The sequence below is a fragment of the Pagrus major genome, chromosome 13, assembly GCF_040436345.1.
Source record: "Pagrus major chromosome 13, Pma_NU_1.0".
Classification (NCBI taxonomy): domain Eukaryota; kingdom Metazoa; phylum Chordata; class Actinopteri; order Spariformes; family Sparidae; genus Pagrus; species Pagrus major.
Window position 1 is genome coordinate 8919231 of NC_133227.1, and position 16661 is coordinate 8935891.

General features: G+C 39.9%; 2 protein-coding genes across 2 annotated transcripts; one reads left to right on the forward strand and one right to left on the reverse strand.

Annotated features, from left to right (window-relative positions):
* Positions 1-1536: 1536 nt before the first annotated feature.
* mis18a (MIS18 kinetochore protein A) lies at positions 1537-9511 on the reverse strand. Its single transcript, XM_073479877.1, has 5 exons — positions 9236-9511; positions 8925-8991; positions 7618-7740; positions 6781-6883; positions 1537-2432 (listed from the first exon to the last, which is right to left on the reverse strand). The coding sequence occupies exons 1-5, from the start codon at positions 9480-9482 to the stop codon at positions 2370-2372; spliced, it is 603 nt and encodes a 200-aa protein (XP_073335978.1). The 5' UTR covers positions 9483-9511; the 3' UTR covers positions 1537-2369.
* Positions 9512-10691: 1180 nt separating this feature from the next.
* Positions 10692-13204, forward strand: haus1 (HAUS augmin-like complex, subunit 1). Its single transcript, XM_073479926.1, has 9 exons — positions 10692-10805; positions 10894-11068; positions 11305-11440; positions 11526-11660; positions 11756-11879; positions 12531-12596; positions 12689-12760; positions 12938-12985; positions 13077-13204. Exons 1-9 carry the CDS (start codon positions 10785-10787, stop codon positions 13119-13121), a joined length of 822 nt encoding a protein of 273 aa, XP_073336027.1. The 5' UTR covers positions 10692-10784; the 3' UTR covers positions 13122-13204.
* The last annotated feature ends 3457 nt before the right edge of the window (positions 13205-16661 follow it).

Consider the following 16661-nt stretch of genomic DNA (forward strand, 5'->3'; position numbering starts at 1 on the left):
AACATTTCCCCTCTAACAAACTAATGCTTTTCATTTCATGGAGAAAAACAAACATATTTTGTAAGTTGGCACACAGGTGGCACTCCTTGAGATATTTTTCCTCTCAAAAACAAGATCAGAAATTCAATCAAAGAGCAGAGCTCAGCCAATCGGATTTCAGTGTCTGTGGCAACAGCAGCATCAGCTCGAGCAGCCATTGGTGCGATCTTTCACGCAGGGAAGGCTGTAATTGGCTGAGAGCGTGCCGAGGCTTCATTGCCTCCATGGCAACATTGCTTCCTTATTGCTTAGGGAAGGTGAAAAGGAGGGAAAGAGGGGAGGCGACTTTCACTCAGACGCTACCTCTGCATTATTCATCCCTTGTCCCCGAGTGCTTGTAGAGTGTGTGTAGATGTACTGACTGATGCCTGTGTGTTTGTGTGTGTTTCCAAGTTGGTTTGGGTGAAAGCCATTGGTTGAGACTTAAGGGGTGAACAGGGTGAAACCGGTGCAATAATTGCACTCAGCAGTGCAATGCATCCGGCAACACTGCGTCTATATATAAAACAGCTAAATGAGTTCAGAGGCCATTAAGTGAAACATTCACAGTGATGCTCACTTCAAAATAGCCTTTAAGATGTACTATTCTGAATGGAACAACAGAGGCGAATTTTACAAAACCAGTGTTACAGGGAGTAACAGCACACATCTGGACAGCGGACCAACCGGCCAGCTTGCATCATCCACTCTCTGGATGCATGTGGGCATTCTCATCCTAAAGCGAGGACTGAACGAAGACAACAACATCAACAACACCCACCAGAAACAACAAACACCACGCGGCTTGTTTGTTGTTGTTTTGACTTTTTTTCCCAGCATTTAAGGGAGGGGAGAATTAGAGGGAGGGGGAGGGAGAAAGAGGGGCAAGGGTGGGGTTAGCGGAGAGAAAAACATCACACATGGATTAGGGTGTGTGTGTGTGGGGGGGTTCATTCAGGACTCCTCCCCCGTGTATGCGTCTGAGCATGAGCGCGGGGGTGGGGGGTGGGGGTGGGGGTGGGGGTGGGGGTGGGGGATAACGTCTGTTGACAGGCAAGCCGGCCAACGAGCTGGCTGGCTGTTCCTCCGGCGCCGAGCACGATGACGAGATGGCAACAGGCACTCAGCATAGCACGTGCTCTCAGTTGCCATCGCAACCTGCCCTTGGATACAGCGTGCTGGTTGGCCGTTTCTAACTGTTGTTGTTCTGTGGTGAGGCTGATGAAACCTCGTGGATGAGGGAGGGCAAGCGGTGCAGCATGCAGCCGCTTTCCCGCCTTGGTAGAAAGTGTTGCCAGGCACATTAGGGGTCAGTTGGTAAACAAACACTAATATATAATCAACCCCACCCTCCTCAACCCCAAAGACCTTAAACTTGCTGTTTAACTCTTAAATCCAAGCGACACTTCTAATTAGAGACAAAGCAGGATGAGCCACTGATCCCCAGCAATCTCACTGAACAGGGTGAAAGAAAAAGAAACATTTAAAAAGATTATCCTGAAAGTTGTCTTGTTTGGTTTAATCCTTTATGTTTAATTGACAACCATGAAATGCATTTCTATTGTTCAATCATTTCTGCATTTTTAGGAAATAGCTGAATACTTTATTACACAAAAAGGCAGACAAAACAAGTTGGTACAAATAGGAACAGACAAGGCAAAAATTAACAAATAATGAGTTAATGGAATAAACAACAATTCACAGATGCAAATCATTGCAAAAATCTGGTAATATCTGAGAAAAAGACAGAACAGTCTTTAGATAACTCTGAACAATGGTTAAAAACTCGTCTGAGCACAAATTCCTCAGCTGTTGTTCACTTGCGGCCACAATAAGGTATTGAAAAGCATATCCAGCAGTCCTTCCAAGGTTCCATGCTGGAGGAAGAGAACAAAGAAAGTGTGTGTGTGTGGCCTCGAGTGGCCCGATCAATATGGCATTGTGCTGAGTCTGCAGCCTGCCTGATGAAATCCTGCACAAATAAACATTCTGCCCACGGCGTATACTTGCTCGCTCTGCACCGAGACGTACAGAGAAGATGGTGCCATGAGCCACGGGAGCCGCGCTGACAACATGATTGATTACAAGTGCAGGCAGTCTTTGTTTCACCGTCGGTAATCAGGACAAAGCGGACTGGAAACCGCATGTGTGTGGAGGTGTCTGAGCACGAGGTGAGGCTAGGACAAAACGTGTTACTGAAGGAATGTGGTTCAGATGAAACTTAGAGGAGAAGGCGTTAATATAAAGGTAGATGCAAGGAGAGAGGACAATAAATCCTCACGTTCAACACCTGGATGGAGCACCCACCGAAGACAAGTTGACGTCCATCAGTGTCATGCCGCATCACTTCCCTACTGAAGGCCAGTTTCGATCTCTTCCAGCTTGTGTGCCATGGACATGACCAGCATTTTCATCTGGGAGGGATAGGAGGGTCAGACAAGGAGAGATGGGGAAGGATTTGAAAGGTGAAGGATTGAGGAAATGAAGATGAACAGCAGGAGAAGAAAAATGAGCAAAGAGTGAGGATGGAAAGTGTGAATATGAAGTAGTGAGAAGAGCGAAGAAACAAAGGGGGGAAAATGGACAGGTGGGAAATGAAGGGAGCAGCAGGAAGCAGTGAGGAAGAAAGAGGGCGGAGGAAAGATAATTGGAAAAGGGGGAGAGCGAGGGAGAATGACGAAACCCAGAGGGGAAGCGGTCAGGGATGGATGGGTGTGAGGGGGTGGGGGGGTGGGGGAGTGGGGTGGGGTGGGGGGGTGGGGAGGGAGAGACAGGTCAGTGAGTGTATAAGATGAAGCACCCAAACAAGTGTCTACCAGTCAGACAGACAGACAGAATACATTAAGAATGGCGGCATTGGCGACGGGCACCTTCATCAGATACAGTATACCCGAGGGCAAAGAACCCTTGAGTGTCTGGCTGAGTCTGGGACATGTTGTACCAATATCAAAACAACTTTTTTCAGTACCTTAATCTGAAAAATAGAAATTATTTTCATTTGACAAAAGATGTGATGCTACAACTATGATTATTCCTTAACATTTCACAATCCGACAGTTCTTTTCTGCTTAATTGTTCAGTCTATAACATGTCAGAAAACAGTCATAAGTGCCTACTGTAGCCTTGTCATTGCTTGCTTTCTTTAACCAGTAATCCAAAAGATATTCAATTCACAATGATTTAAAGTGGGGTAAAACAGAAAATCTTTATAGTTGAAAGGCTGGAGCCATTGACTATTTGGCACATTTGCTTATTAAATGACTTCAACAATTACAAAAATTATTGTTGCGTTGAACATATGTACTCTGTGTTAAATGGTCTAAAACACAAGCAGTGCCACAAAACCTTTGTCTAAATGAAATACAGTCTAAAACCTTCAAAATTGGCCCATATTTTTGGGGTGCAATATGTAAGAATTGGCCCGCTGTCTAATTCATATTCAAAACAAATAGGGGGCAGCACTTCCGCTAACAGCTGCTAACTGTAGCTACTCACTGTAGGTGCTAACTGTAGCTACTGTTAGCCAGTTAGCTCAATTAGCTATTCAGCTTCTGGTCCAGACATGGAGCTCGGGGACCAGGGGAGTGTTGGTGTTTACACTGACAGCACAGGGGCTTTGGACCGGGACTGGACGGGGCTATCTGATTAGCATGCTAACTTAAGTAGATGTCTCTGCACTACAACACACAGACATCATAAGGTTAAAACTATTATTTCTTCACAATCTGTTGATAACTTAAGGCAGTTTTTCATGGTTTTTACTAAATTTGACATTTTGCACTTTTTAAAGTCGAGATGAATTGGCATTTCAATATCTAGCTTCTGTATAATGACATAAAGGATAGGCAGGCTGGACATCACTCTGGTAGGAATTGATTTGAACAATGAAAAGTTGGAGAATTACACTGATTCAGAGTTGGATGGTAGCCTTTATCACCCCTATTACCAAAGCAGGCTTATGCTAGGTAGCTAACTAATCAATATTAGCTCTGTGTCGGAAAAAGTTAAAGATTGATGAGAGGATGTCATGATCTTACTGGATGAAGCACACGTCATATTTTTTTTAACAGGGAGAAATTCTGGATTTCTATAGAATACAAAAATCCATTTTTTTTTTTTTTTGCCATATTGTTGTGATCAGGGGTGTGAACGAAAAGGGTTTAAAAGGCATTTTTCACTGTATCTTGATTTTAATCAGAAACTGACTGATCAACTGCTTTCCGTGCTTGTTGCTACACCTTTAAGTATTGAATTTCAATACCAACATGAGTAATGGACGAAAAAGCGGTTGTATAGCGCTTCACAGCAATGATGACACTTAAAATTTTGTCTAATAAGTTGATTGTTTAAAATGAAAACGACTAACACAATGCTGAACAAGAACTTGTTGATTAAAAACCCTTTTCGATTTATTCTGACAGATGTGATAAACAAAATCACTGATTTTAATTCTTTACATATGGTATAATCTTGTTACAGCGCACCAATAGATGAGCACCTAAAACTAATACAATCAGTATGGAGCTGTACTCAGATTAATCTTCAGCGTTCTCACACAGAGACTAAACACAGTCAATGACGAGGGGGATTTTAGTGGTAACCTACATATTTACTTAAGGGAACATGAAGTAAGCCTGTTCATTTCATTACACGATGACCTTATCATCACTTTGTTTGAGGGATGTATGGTGTGGCAACATAATTACAGTGGTGACATGGGCTTCATCACGTGAGATGCACAAGATTTAATACAGTATGAAATGTTTTTGTTCAGGCTAAGTCTCAAACACTCAGCAGAAGAGTAAGAAATAATTATCTCGGAAACTATCCAAGCTACAGAAAGAGTAATGACAAGTTAATTGGTGCGCTGACATACAGATAATGACACCAAGTATTTAATAGCACGTTTAAAGTTGGTTGCTCACGTGAACTGTTTTCGTCCTTTCTTGTCTTATAAGCAGTATAACCACTTTAGATATACATTTGCATATACAACATCTCATAAGACAATGGATCAACTGTCACCTGCAGGAAGTTAACCTGTCCCAGCCAAGAAAAACAAAATACCACATGTGCATGAAGCTACAGTGACAAAGACACTTGATCATTGATGATTGTTGCTACACCATAAAGTATTGAATTTCGATACCAACATGAGTAATGGACTGAAAAGTGGTTGTATAGCGCTTCACAGCAATGATGACACTTTAAATTTTGTCTAATAAGTTGATTGTGTAAAATGAAAACGACTAACACAATGCTGAACAAGAACTTGTTGACTAAAAACCCTTTACGATTTATTCTGACAGATGTGATGAGCAAAATCACTGATTTTAATTCTTTACATATGGTATAATCTTGTTACAGCGCACCAATAGATGAGCACCTAAAACTAATACAATCAGTATGGAGCTGTACTCAGATTAATCTTCAGCGTTCTCACACAGGGACTAAACACAGTCAATGACGAGGGGGATTTTAGTGGTAACCTACATATTTACTTAAGGGAACATGAAGTAAGCCTGTTCATTTCATTACACGATGACCTTATCATCACTTTGTTTGAGGGATGTATGGTGTGGCAACATAATTACAGCGGTGACATGGGCTTCATCACGTGAGATGCACAAGATTTAATACAGTATGAAGTGTTTTTGTTCAGGCTAAGTCTCAAACACTCAGCAGAAGAGTAAGAAATAATTATCTTGGAAACTATCCAAGCTACAGAAAGAGTAATGACAAGTTAATTGGTGCGCTGACATACAGATAATGACACATAACGCATGAAAAGTTGGTTGCTCATGTGAACTGTTTTCTTCCTTTCTTGTCTTATAAGCAGTATAACCACTTTAAATATACATTCGCATAAACAACATCTCATAACACAATGGATCAACTGTCACCTGCAGGAAATTAACCTGTCCCAAGAAAAACAAAATACCATACGTACATGAAGCTATAGTGACAAAGACACTTGATCAAAACATGTTTTTCCACTAACAAAGATTCCTCAACATGCTCTCCAGCACATCTATTGTCCTTGGTGCAAGAGTGTGGGAGGGCTGGCAGATACTCATGAGCACTATCACCACCTAGTGGCCAATCTGTGGTTTTTAATGGATATTTTCCAAACAAAGGATGATTAAAGAATAACTTTAATCACTGTATACCGCTGAAAAATTTATGTTCCCTCTTAATTTTCTAAATAACATTAATGTGACAAACAGAAAAGGAACATAGGGTTGAATTATACAGAAACGTATTATCATGAATAGATTTAGATATTAAGACTGGAACTTATACTTCTTTATTTTAATGTAATCTCAAGTGGCATGAAAAATAAATCTATTTTCAGTGGATGACATGACTTGGAGAGATGAGGTAATGTCTGATACAAACGTCTGCCGGCCAGAGGAGAGAGGACTTCCCAGAACTAAGCTGATGTCATCTTTAGTAGAACCTTTGCATTGGTAATCAATGAGAGAGAGGGCTGCTGGAGAGCAAAATGAGAGCACTGCCAGCAAGAAAATGCTATAACTAGGAATGTGCAGGTCAGATCTGTCGTTTTTTAAAATAATTTTCCACATCAAAAATACTAATTTAAAAAGGACTAAACTTAACCAATGTTTGGAGAAAAACATCATAGTTACACATTGAAATGTGTTTTAGAGCAGATATTCTTCTCAGAGGGTGAAACATTTTATCTCACAGCAATACAATATCAGAGAAAACAGACAAAGAACAGCAGCAGCAATAAATTACCTCTGTCAGCTCTTGTTCAACAATGCCCCTGTACTCCAGTGTAACTGGCTGCTCTTTGGGGCCCTCTGCTGCCAACATCTGGCTTGCAGAGCCAAGAACATAGCTGGAAAAGATCCACAGTAGAATATCAGGGTGCAAAATGCAGGAACAGGCAGCATACGTTCTATCAACACCCGCACCAGTGATGAAATTCAATGCAATTCAAAGCATAAATAGTATCCGTTTGAAGTCAATCACATTCAGATGTGTGGGGCACTGAACTGCTGGTTTTAAAAATAACTGTTTTTTCGATTTCAGATTGGCTTTTGAGTTCTTGTGCATTAAGTTGATGGTGTGTATTCCAACAAACACAACCAGCAGCAAATGTACCTCCCGTATAGCTACAAAATGTGACATGCAAACTCACATTTCTCTAAATAAGGAGACAATTTCAGTGATTATCTTCTCTGATACTGTACAGACTCTAGTCAAAGTACACCTGTATGCTTTAAATGTCATGTAAGAACAGCATACAGTCCTGTTTTCATCATCACACTTTCTTCAGTAATTGATCAAAATCACATTAAACACATAGTATGTAATTGCTGCCGCTGCGTGCTTCTCGATCAAATCTAAACAAGTTCTAAAGTTTCATTCACATTACACTTAGTCACGTACACTGATTTCTCCGGGTTTGAACATTGTTGGAAACATGTGGGTCCAATAATATAACTCAGGAGGAAAGATCTAGTTGATTGTACACATATTGATTCAGAAATGTTACATATTATTACCTTTAAACAAATGTTGACTCGCGTATTTAAACATTCCTACTACTAACCCAAGCTGTGAACATACCTGTCGATGTCCCCGACATTAAGACAGAATATAAATCTCTTGTGGTCCAGGTTTTTAGGTGTGGATGTAAAAACCATACCAAGCACGGTGTGGCAGCCTCGACAGATCAGATCCACAACCAGACTGCAAAGGGAAAATTAAGAGAACAAAAGAGAACAGTTAAGCCCAAAGCTGACAGTGAGACAGATTTGATCCAACAAGCTAAGTTACTCAAACGAATGAGCACTGCTATTGTTTTTTGCTGTTGTTTTTTTTGAGAAGTCTCACTTAATTTAAAGAGGGGGAAAGAAAATTAAGGTTGACAAATTTAAATGTTATCTTTTGGTTACCTGAAGCACAGGTGTATAGGGCATGACCAGTGGATGAGGGAGCCCAAGTGCATTTATTCAAGTGCTGAACTAAAAAGAATATACAGTAGATATAGTGGATCTCTGTTACTAGTTACTTTGCAGCTTAAGGGATAAATTCACCCAAAAATAGAAAAATGCAGCTATTACCTACTCATCCCCACGCTGATGGAAAGTCGGGGGAAGTTTTGTAGTACACGAAAATTTCTGTAACTTCACAGTAAAAAAGTGTTGCAGCATCCTCCTTAACAACTAAAGTAGATGGGGACTTGCTTTAAAATGTAAAACAACGGGGAAAAAAACAAAATTGCTACATACAGCTCGTCTCAAGAACCCCTGAGATCTCTAACTGACTTGAAAAGACATTATGGACAACCTTTATCGTGTTAGCTCACCACTTCAGATGTGCTGGAAGCTAACGCTTGTAGCTTACCAGCTACAGTGAAGATTTCGGCTTGAAAATAAGGTGTAATTAACATCTTTTCAAATCACCTTGGGATCTCAGCATTTCCACAGACTTGGATTACAGCTGACAAGCTATTCTCTTTACAGCATTTCAAGTCCGCATATACTTCAGCTGTTTAGGAGAATGTTGGGATGCTGTTTTGCTGTGAAGCTCCACAAATGTTCAGTGGACATTTCACCTGACTTTCCATCCGTAATGCATACAAAACATATGCTTGTCTTACAAAACTGCTACAGACATTTAATAAACAGTACAAACATATTAGACCTGCCTCTTCTATAATATAAAAGGCTTCTCAGAAGATCAACCATCAGTTACAATAATCCAAAAAAAACAAAAACATATCATTATTACTCCAATGTAATGGGCACTGTTGTCATTTTGAGATATCCACTACATGAGAGTAGATTTCTGCATACTTTTTTTAATGTAATGGAGTAGGCTACTTTAACATGATTGTGTTGGTCATTCACTAATGGGCAGGACTGTCTTACCAGACGGATCGTTTGTTCACTTCATACAGGCGATTTTCCTTTCCAATCAAGACGTTGTGGGTGACCCCTGAGACCAAAACATCACACACGTCAACAATATAATTGAGCATTGTATTCATGAGGTAACTTCAAAATGTGTACATTTCCAGTCTCTACAACTGCATTTGAATGCACCATTCTATCAGACTTCCCAGTCAATCTGCACTGAGCCGAGATGTATAAGTTAACTGTGACGTTTTACGTAAAATCACACACGTTTAAACGTTTTTTTATTGAAGTTGCTTTCTTCACCCCCAGTATTCAGAACTTACGCTTCAGTCTTATTTGGTTTTGGCCGTCTTCGCCTCCATCCCAGGACATTGAATCCCCGACAGGCAGCTTGCACTTCCCACAGATGAAGACAACAGGGCCGTCGTCAACGTCCTCGTCCTCGTCCTCGTCCTCCACCTCTTTGCCAAACAACTTTCCTTCGACGACGGTGGAGTTTAGACTGGACGTTTCAAACGTGCTATTGTCACTTTTCTGTCGGTGTTTTGGAGGCTTTGCTCTCGCCGCCATTTCTACCAGCGTCTACAAAACAAACTCCTTCGAACTTTCGCGGTTGGGCTGACAGCGAGGTAGAGAGCTCTTAAACCGAGACGACGCGAGATGCTCATTGTTGTGTACTTCCGGCTTCGTATGTCAGAGGAGCCCAAGATGCTTTTTTGATTTTTCTAGTGGCTTTTATAGATGACCAATTTTTTGGTAGTAGATGTGAGGGGTATTTAAACCCGCATTTACAAGTCAGTCTATAGCCTGTTATGTTTATTGTTGGATGCTGAATAATAGCTACATACTGAATGGCAAGCAAGGCCAATTCTCAGTCAACTAGGCCTATGTACTTTAATACTTTTGTTCGAAAGCACATACAGTAGGCTTAGAACGTAAAAAAAACAAAAAAAAACAATCCCATTATTTTGTGACCATCTCAAATAATACTTGTTATTTTCATACATGCATATTTAGAACTTAATATGAACAACTAGAACATGATTTCTTTTTTCAAAGACATTTATAATTAAATTCTGTATACAAACAATTACAATTACCATACATGATAAAATAGCTAGTACAAGTCACTGGACTGGATCGATTTGAACTGACTCCGGGGATCAATAGGAAGTACAATGATATATTCTTTTGGTATTATAGTTAATAACCATGGTGTTTCCTTCTCCCGCTTTATCCTCATTTCTTTCTTTACATCTCTAAATTTCCCAGTGAGCTATTACTTCTGAGGATATTTATTTATATTTATCCATGATAGGTGTTTTATGAGCACTGCACATGAATAGCCTATTGATCTTATAGCCTAGATGAGCAGATGTTTTGCTCTTTTTCTCTGCCATGTCAAATAAAATGACATATTGCAAACAAAAAATATCCCCACTGATAAGTCATTCATTATTCTATAAGTTTATCATAATTGTCAGAATCCCCATTCCAAGCTTTTCGACATGAACCATCTTGGCCTAATCTTCATCTTTGGGAGCCTGGTGCAAACGTGAACCGGATATATTTTATTAATAATACCAAAAGCTTTATCTTGTATTTATGTAATGTGATGCATTTTTTGTTTGTATTTAGATAATTCGTCGCCAGTTTTCTTCTTTTTTATTTAAGAAAAAAAAAGAAAAAAGGAAAGGCTTGCTGTCGCGTGGACATTGCTCCGTCCTCTCATTGGCTGGTAACCAGGAAGTTATTGGGATGATTTTGGGAGCGCGAAATCAGGAACTGTTGTAGTTTTTCTTCAAGGCTGCTCGACTACAGAAACGTTTTAAGAAGCTAGTTGATGTGGTTTCGACTGCCGTTTCTTTCGCCATGGGTGAAAAGATCGAAAAGGTAATGTTCACGGTTAAATGACTTCATGAGTTGATGCACAGGCTGCCGTTGGCTTTCGTTCATCATGCAGTTTCATGTCGCTCCTCAGGTGAACAGCTGGCTCAGCACCGTGTTTGGAGACCAGCCGGTGCCACACTTTGAGGTCAACACAAGGACCGTGGACATCCTGTACCAGCTGGCACAGTCCAGTGAGGCCCGGTGCAGTGACACATCTCTGCTCATAGAGGACCTCAAACAGAAAGCATCAGAGTACCAGGCAGAGGGTGAGCAACCAACAAATAACAGCTAAATACAAAGAAGTATGGACTGACAGTGCTTTTGATGCAAAGTTAGTGAGGTTCTTTCAGTTGTCCTCACTGAGATCTGGAAACAGAGTGACGTTGCTGCAATAAAATGCTTCGCTGTAATGTATACAGTTTATTCTTGTGTCAGACAACATTGCTGTCTATTATTTTCATTTAGCACTCACAGCATTTTCACTAATTTCTCATCCGTCTAGGCGCTCATCTCCAGGAAGTTCTTCTACAAGGTGTTGGCCTCTCCTATGCGAGCTTGTCAAAACCCGCCTCTGATTACTTGTCTGCTTTAGTGGACACCGCCATGGTGCTCGGAGTCAGAGACACATCACTGGGCAGGTACACTGTCATCCCACTGCTGAAATCTATTTTCTGTGACTGTTTTTCTTGTCAGTAGTTTTCCTGATGAACATGTCTTGTCTAGCTTTATGCCTGCAGTGAACAACCTCACCAGCGAACTTCTGGAGGCAGAGAAGTCAAACAGGAGGCTTGAGAGGGAGCTGCGGGCCCTCAGAAAGAGGCTTGGAGCATCTCTGGTGCTGCGGAGCAGCTTACAAGAGTAAGATTCAGAGGATGACTTTGGCATGTTCATATGTTTGGCTATCACATACACACTGTGCTTCATCTCTAATCAATGCTGTTAATTGTCTTCAGGGATGTCAACAAAACAGTCAAATCTCAGGCAGTGGAGAGCGCTAAAGCGGAGGAGAGACTGCTCAACATGGATTTTGTGACGGCAAAGGCCAAAGAGCTGGGAAACAGACGGGAGAGGGCAGAGGTGTGTTGTATCTGCATCTGTAATAGCTGCACAGTGCACGTTAAGTTGCGCATTAAGGTGTTCATAAGCGTAACAATGCCCAGATGATATTCAAGTGTGCTACTTTCTATTTCATCCCGGTGTTTTAATATTCATATCTTAGTGAGAGGTTTGTTCTGCTTCAAAAGATTAATCCAAATTGCACTACTGACAGCTTGCTATGAGCCTGAAGAGGCATACATTATTGTTGTCCTCAGCCACTGGGAAGTGCAGACAAAAATCAAACTACCGGGGCCATAAAATACTCAGTTTGAAGGCAGAACATGAAGAGGATTGGAAGAGTCTTCTAGAAAAGCATCTAAACATGAAGTGTGTGATAGCTACTATGCTGTGCAGGTTTATGAATTCATAGCTCAATAATGTTGCCACAGAACAAAATGCTTCAAAAAATGTCGCAAAAGGTGCAGAAATTGCTCTCTGACAAAATAACCTCTTGCAACAGAGTTATCCGTTTTATTTATTAAGAAATCCAGGATGTAGTTTGACCCGGGGATAATGTGGGCATCAGGTTCCTGCCTCTGGTTGAGGCAGGTCCAACAGATAACGCCCTTCATATCACTGTCTGTCCTGGAGCTTGGTTGGCTGTTTTATCCTTTTCTATCAATCCTGCAGACTCAACTTGTATCCAGGAACATGGACAAGTCCATCACCCACGAGGCTATTGTGCAGCGCTCTGAGGTAATTTCAGCAGTCAAGTACCACTGGTAATGAAAATGTAACATGTCTGCTTTCAGGGTTTGAAATGTGTGATCTTATTTTTCTCTCTGCAGGAAGTCACTGTGCTGAAACAAGAAATAATCCCTTTGAAAAAGAAACTGGAGCCTTACATGGACCTGAGCCCGGTACATTTGTTTTCAGTTTGTCACATAACAGTCCAACAACCAAAAGTGCTTTCACATTATCCTAAATATTTAATCATAAATGAAAATTTCAATTTATGTTCATTTGTGAATCACATTTAGATAAAAGTTTCTGTATTTGACTTCATGAAACGTTTTTTATTTTTAAAACCACAACAGAGTCCCTCTCTTGTTCAAGTGAAAATAGAAGAAGCAAAAAGGGAACTGGTGAGTATCTTAATAAGTTATTCAGTGATGGATCATTGGTGGTTGCATTTTTTTATTTTAATGCCATATTTTTTTCTTTCCTCAATTACAGGCTGCAATCGATTCCCAACTGGAGATGAATATGGATTTCAAGTGAAGATGTCTGTAATGTTAAAATGTTTCCTGTTTTGAGCTGTAAATGTTGTGAATCTGAAAAATAATAAAGTACGTTTCCATGTCTGGGGACCTTTTTTACCTCCTGTTATCAACGAAACAAAAGAAAACATTATGTAATTTTTCTTTTTACCTTACAGCTTCTAAAACATTTTGATGGTACAGTGTCTTGTGATAGGGTGAATGGTGTCTCTATCACTTGTTTCTGCACTATGTAACTTCAGTGAGAGGGTAGGATCACAGTGTTACATATATGTTTACTTCAACATACAACAACACAACATTGCTATGATGTCATGAGTTTTGTTTGTAGTTAGCACCTACATTACATCTGACATCTTGTTACAGACCTGAGATTTGTATTTACGACAATGGTGTTGCACTCAGACTGTGGGGGGCGCCAAATCACACAAAATGCCAATTTCTACTTTTTTCTACTTTCTAATGTTGCTTTAAAGCTCTAAAGTGTTCAAGCAAATCTCTGCTATTATATTTAACTTTCAGATGAAGTTGCCTAAGATAAGGAAAATGTTTTATAATGGCTCACTCTGGTTAGATCTGTCCTTTTGTATTGTGATGCAGTTTCTTTCATTGTAACCACCACAAAAACTATTTTGAATGCTCTGAGTCAATAAAAAAAACCTTGCTAGACTTTCTGATTTCTTTAAAAAAACTGCTTAAAATATAAAAAATAAAGAAACACCTGATTGTTGATTTATGATCAACTCATGTCAGATTGGAGGAGGCAGTGTAAATCATGATGTTTGGTTGGTTTGTCTCCGCCTCTTCCTGTTTGATACAAACATCATTAACACTAATTAAATGTTTTGTCTTTTTAATCCAGTCTCCGTTATCTAATGGAGGGCTTTCGTTTTAATAACATGTCGTGAGAATTATTTCTTTGAACACATTTGTCTGCCAGATGCATATTGATTATCCCTCTGTCTGATGAAACAAGCAGAAAGAGGTGGTTCATGTTTTAATCTATCTGTCTGGCAATTTTGGAAGACTAGTTGAAAGAAAACCTTTACATTTACATAATTCCACCTTATTTTATTGGTTGTATTACATTATACATATTATATTATACCTTCTTAAGTGTAAAGACATTAGAAACCCTGCTGAATCCTGTGATTGGTCCATCATTAGAGCTACAGGTTGTGTGAACAAACGTGCAGACCCACAGAAAATCATTTCAAATTCTAAACGAGTTCTCAACATTTTCATTTAAAACATGGCAGGTTGAACTTGTGTGAAATGATGCAAAAGACAACTTAAATTTTAATTAAATCATGAAATGTAAGATAGCATCGTGTATCTACAATGAATAGTTGGAAAAGGCAAATACAAAATAAACATGTAATCTTAACATCATTTTTTCTAGCTGTAACGGTAAAATTAAAATTCAAGAGGTTAACTGGTTCTGTCTTAACTTTCCACTGTGTTATATTTATGCATTTACAAAATAAGACAATATCCTCTGCCTACACATACAGTATACATGTGTACATTGACTCGGGTGCATTTTTTACTTCATTTTTCGACCCACATGTCTGAATCTTGTCTTAAAAACAAAGTGCAGGAAGCATCTTGAGTTTGACAACAAAATTCCATAGGCTTTGGAGGGATAACAGCACATGAAAGGGGGTTTTGGAGCCACTCCCTGGGTGCCTAAAGCTAAAGTACAGAGAATAGAACCGACTAGGGGGCCTGTTGTCCAGTTTGTATGCAAAATATCACCCCGCAGTTCCTCCCCCCATGGAGTCGAGCGTGGAGTCTCCAACGTCTCTGTCAGTTTGACTGTTGTAGGTCTGCTCTGCAGTCTGACACATATATTGACCGGTTACCATGGAGTGGGTCATGGATGTGGGCCACGGAGCAATTTACCCAGTAGGCCCCCTGCTTCATTCAAAGGCCCCACGGTTAGGGCATCGACAGTTTATGAAAAGAAACAGAATCATATTATTGCTTGCTTGAAACCTTTTAAAAAAAAAAACCTCTGAAGTGAATTTGGGACACACACAAAGCATCAAACACATCAAGTGTTTTGTCTATTATTTTGGATCCTGCACTATATTTTATATTTGCCTGCTAATTTATTGGTTGCTTTCTTGTTCAAAATTATGACAATGTGCTGTGGTAATATTGTCCTTTATCTTCCGGGTGTGTGTCAAAGTCCCTCTCTTTCTCAGTGGAAAATAGTATGGATGAGAGGTGGCTGCTTACTTTTTATTTAAAATACAATTTTCTTTCCTCAGTCACAACTGCAAGTGATTCCCACCAACAAATAGTTTGAGAGCCAGTCCTGGTCCAATACACAAGTGTGATGTGGAAACGTGAAGCCTCGAGTGCACGCACACTGAGAATGGAGACATCATGTGTCCAGCAGTTAAACTTGTGAAATGGAAAATATTTGCAGATTCCTATAATCTGGATTTTTTAATGAGTGAGAAGGAGAAGGTTTCAAGGATTTTAATGGGGTTCGTTATTTCAAGGGTGTCACTTTGTGTTAAAAAGTGGTGGGGACATAAGGGTTGGATGATATAAAACATTTTTAAATGGTCTTCAACATGTGCACTGTTCAGCAATGTAATGAGGGGATGAGAAGACGCCGGAGTCGTAAAATGCATAATGTTATATGAATCATTCCATCTTAGTTGTAAAATAACATTTCTTCATGCAAGCTATATGCCGGGGCATATTTAACAAATCACGCTTTTAAAGGTGCACTATGCAACTTCATTTTACAGGCCTATAAACAGAGACAGAGCTCTTGATATACGGAATAGCAGTTTGCAAAAGCTAACATGACTTTAAAGCCAGATGTTTACATTTGTATTTGTAAATCTCAAAGCAAAACGGGCCTACGGTTCAAGAATATAAGACTTTGCACCCAAAACTGTAAACAATGAAATGTTGCATAGTGCACCTTTAAAAAAAAAAAATGAATGGGGGCAACTATTTAAAAAAGCACCCCAGGTGTCTAAATGACACCTATTTGCATTATTATTTTTAGCATTGGGATGTGTGTGCATGGATATGCAATACAAGTCAAATGAAATGTGCTGCATTTGTTTTGGGGACCAAAAATATCAGATATGTCACATAATAAACAACAAATATGGAAACACTTAAAATGTTTTGAGTGAGATTTTTCTAGCAAATGACCTGGAAATCATAATGAAAGTTAATGAGCAGAGAGGGGGAAGAAAACACCCATCTTAAATAATAAGAAATAAGTTCACACTGTAAGAAATGGTCTGACATTTTAAAAAATCAACACATTAAAACCGTGCACCTGTGAGTTTGTGCGAGTGGAGAGGAAGGATGAGGGAGGAGAGAAAAGAAGAGGAGGAACTCCACAGAATGAAAGTATTTTGCAGTAATCCAAAAAGTAAACATGCGCCTCATGTGGGGGGAGAAAACAAGAAGCTCCCTCCTGCCCGCCCGTGCGTCATACCAATGAGTGTGCGTCGCCCCTCTTCCCTTTAAAATAGTTTTATCTGCCACGCCCACACCATAA